The sequence below is a fragment of the Triticum aestivum genome, chromosome 2B (assembly GCF_018294505.1).
Source record: "Triticum aestivum cultivar Chinese Spring chromosome 2B, IWGSC CS RefSeq v2.1, whole genome shotgun sequence".
Classification (NCBI taxonomy): domain Eukaryota; kingdom Viridiplantae; phylum Streptophyta; class Magnoliopsida; order Poales; family Poaceae; genus Triticum; species Triticum aestivum.
This window is the reverse complement of record NC_057798.1, coordinates 160,582,264-160,585,929: the sequence shown is the minus strand read 5'-3', so window position 1 is coordinate 160,585,929 and position 3,666 is coordinate 160,582,264. Positions and strand designations below refer to the sequence as shown.

The 3,666-nt window shown below is 50.4% G+C and overlaps 1 protein-coding gene across 1 annotated transcript; it reads left to right on the top strand.

Moving 5' to 3' along the window:
- The first annotated feature begins 1,027 nt into the window (after positions 1-1,027).
- On the top strand, positions 1,028-3,058 carry LOC123044071 (cytochrome P450 709B1). The gene is made up of 3 exons (XM_044466709.1): positions 1,028-1,416; positions 1,516-1,739; positions 1,851-3,058. The coding sequence occupies exons 1-3, from the start codon at positions 1,143-1,145 to the stop codon at positions 2,895-2,897; spliced, it is 1,545 nt and encodes a 514-aa protein (XP_044322644.1). The 5' UTR covers positions 1,028-1,142; the 3' UTR covers positions 2,898-3,058.
- Positions 3,059-3,666: the final 608 nt, after the last annotated feature.

The window sequence follows — 3,666 nt, the reverse complement described above, 5'->3', positions numbered from 1 at the left end:
AAGGGGATCAGAGAAGATTACCTTGAGGGAGGGTTTGACTTCGAAATCCACAGACAAATTCTTCAGATTTGCAAGATTTGGAAGAGGATTTGAGAGGGGGAGAGAGTGGAAGAGGGGGCAAAGCTCGGGTTGGGGGTGGGAGAGTGTGTGATGTGGGGGAGTGGGGGAGGGGGGGGGGGGGCAGCCGGATAAGTCACAGTGCAGCGCCCAAGCGCTAGGCGCTGCACATTAAATGTGTGGCGCCCGACGGCTAGGCGCTGCACATTGTGTGGCGCCTAGCACCGAGGCGTTGCACAACTGGGTGCGGGCCCAGGGCTGCCACGGTGGACTGGCGTGCAACGTCCGCTTGCTAGGCGCTGCACCGTAGGGTGTGGCGCCAGCGTCGTGGGCGCTACACAAAAGGGTCAGGGATGTGAAATAGTTTCACGACCAGTTCATTATGTGAATTGATTTCGTCCACAGATCAAAATTATCAAATTTGCCCGTTCTAGAAGGACCATGTTTGATAAGGAGTTAGATTCTTGGCGAGGAAGGGAAGTCAATTGGGATAAATCAGGCGCTCAATCTAGCCATGTCTGTGTCGACAGCCTCTGCTGTTCTGTTGTGTGCTCGAAAGCACCATTGATCATAAAGTTAGTACAAAGTTGTGTCATCTATTTTAAAACGGAAAGAGTATATATCAATCCACGTGTCGTTATCTTTTCAAATCAAGATAAAAGAAGTTTTGTCTAGAAGCCAGCCCCGTGCGAATATCCCGTCCATGTCGACCAGCAGCACCATGCGTACGACGGCTTCCCGGCAGACCACACGTTCCCACGAGCTGTGGACCATCTATAGTCTAGTTGGTGCGCATCACGGCTGATCTCACCGCGACGAAACGCCTCTCCTCTGCCTTCTCTACCCCGGTGGCGGTGGGTCACAGGCGCGTAGCCAGCAACCAGGCGACCAGAAAGGCATGGTCGAAACGCAGCCACAAAGGCCATATAAATACCCACCTCCCCCGACCCGAGTCTCGCAACGGAAACCCACAAACATTTCCCGGTCTCATCAAACCCACAAGCAGTACCAGAGGCAGAGGCGTACAATACAGGTCGCTGATATTTTCACCCTTATCCTGAATCCTGAGTGACCACCGGTCCACCATGGGTCTCGTCTGGATGGTGGCGGCCGCCGTGGCGGCGGTGCTGGCCTCGTGGGCGTTCAACGCGCTGGTGTACCTCGTGTGGAGGCCGCGGGCCATCACCCGGCAGCTCCGCGCGCAGGGCGTCGGCGGGCCGGGCTACAGGTTCCTCGCCGGCAACCTCGCCGAGATCAAGCGGCTCCGCGCCGACACCGCCGGCGCCGCGCTGGACGTCGGCAACCACGACTTCGTCCCCATGGTCCAACCCCACTTCCACAAATGGATCCCCATCCACGGTACGTAACTCAGAGACACTGCAATTGCTTCCGTAATTCGATGCCGGCCGCGCGTCTATCTTCTTCCTTCCTGTTCTTACGTTGTGTTCTGCTCTGCAGGTCGCACGTTCCTGTACTGGTTCGGGGCCAGGCCGAGCCTGTGCGTGGCCGACGTGAACACGGTGAAGCAGGTGCTCTCCGACCGCGGCGGGCTGTACCCCAAGAACCTCGGGAACCCGCACATCGCCCGGCTGCTCGGCAAGGGGCTCGTGCTCACCGACGGCGACGACTGGAAGCGCCACCGCAAGGTCGTCCACCCGGCCTTCAACATGGACAAGCTCAAGGTACGTGTCCAGCTCCAGCGCCACACGCGTTGACGTCTGCGTGTTTTTTACTATTCGATTTTAAGTGTGCGCGATGCGTGTGACTTCCGCTAACTGTTATCTTTACGACAGATGATGACGGTGACCATGTCCGACTGTGCCGGGTCAATGATGTCGGAGTGGAAGGCAAAGATGGAGAAGGGGGGCAGCGTGGAGATTGAGCTGAGCCACCAGTTCGAGGAGCTGACTGCGGATGTCATCTCTCACACGGCATTCGGAAGCAGCTACGAACAGGGGAAGAAGGTCTTCCTCGCGCAGAGGGAGCTCCAGTTTCTTGCCTTCTCCACTGTATTCAACGTGCAAATCCCAGCATTCAGGTACCTTCCAACTGAAAAGAACCTCAAGATATGGAAGCTTGACAAGGAAGTGAGGACCATGCTGATGAACATCATCGAAAGCCGTCTTGCCACCAAAGAAACCATGGGCTACGGCAACGACCTGCTTGGGCTTATGTTGGAGGCATGCGCGGTAGAGGGTGGGCATAATCCGATTTTGAGCATGGACGAGATCATAGATGAGTGCAAGACCTTCTTCTTTGCCGGGCATGACACTAGCTCTCACCTGCTCACATGGACCATGTTCTTGCTGAGCACGCACCCTGAGTGGCAGGAGAAGCTCAGGGAGGAGATACTAAGAGAGTGTGGCAGTGAGGTTCCCACCGGTGACATGCTCAACAAACTGCACTTGGTCAACATGTTCCTACTAGAAACTCTCAGGTTATACGCTCCTGTGTCGCTCATTCAGAGGAAGGCGGGTTTGGATCTCGAGGTTGGTGGCATCAAAGTGCCTGAAGGCACGGTCTTGACGATCCCCATCGCGATGATACATCGTGACAAGGAGGTATGGGGAGAAGATGCCAACGAATTCAAGCCCATGAGGTTCGAGAATGGAGTGACGAGGGCCGGAAAACACCCCAATGCCTTGTTATCTTTCTCCAGTGGGCCGAGGTCGTGCATTGGGCAGAACTTTGCAATGATAGAGGCCAAGGCTGTGATCGCCGTGATTCTTCAAAGGTTCTCGTTTTCCCTATCACCTAAGTATGTCCATGCCCCAATGGACGTGATCACATTGCGGCCCAAGTTTGGGCTTCCCATGATCCTCAAGACTCTAGAGATGTAGAAAATATGTATGGTGTTAAGTATAACACAATTTTGTATTATTTGACTGGATTTTAGTATATGTTATGCACTAGATAAGCTTGTAAAATTATTGATGTATAATGTATCCTATTTGTGAGTGTAAATAACAAAAAATAGTCACTATCTATAGTTAAACCAAAATAGTTACCTAAGTATGTCACAATTTTTTTAAATGTTCAAATTTTAAAAATATTCCCCAATTTTAAAATGTTTGTGTTTTCATTTGTAAAATCTTCTTTTTTTCAAAAAATATTAGCAAATTTGGAAAATAGTCGCATAACCAGAAATGTTCAAATTTTGAAAAAAATGTGGTTTCAGAAAATGTTCGCAAATTAGAAAAAAAACCTGTTTTCTAAAGCATTCACAATTTGAAAGATATTCATGTTCCTCAAAATATTTTCAGAAATATGAATAAAAGTTCATGCTTTCAGAAAAAAATTCAAAAATTGGGAAAATATGCGAGCTTTCAAGAGAACATTCACATATTTGAATAATTGTTCGATTTATAAAAAGTTCACAAATTGAAAAAGTATTTGCATTTAAAGAAAATATTCACAAGTTCAAAAAAATTGTCACGTAGAAAACATTCACATTTTAAAATATTTTAATTTGGGGAGGGGGGCTCGTGTAGTGAAATTCTCCCCCAATTTTTAAGAAGCTCTCGTAACCATCTCGCTTCGCTCCCCCGCGAGTGACCGAGGGGGCAACCCTGGCCGCCGGCGCCTCAGGTCCCCCGCCCCTCTTCTCCC

Coding starts and splice junctions, on each gene's coding strand:
- LOC123044071 (XM_044466709.1), top strand. CDS start 1,143: ATGGGTCTCGTCTGGATGGTGGCGGCCGCCGTGGCGGCGGTGCTGGCC. Junction 1,417..1,515: donor CAAATGGATCCCCATCCACG/GTACGTAACTCA, acceptor TCTGCTCTGCAG/GTCGCACGTTCCTGTACTGG. Junction 1,740..1,850: donor TCAACATGGACAAGCTCAAG/GTACGTGTCCAG, acceptor TCTTTACGACAG/ATGATGACGGTGACCATGTC.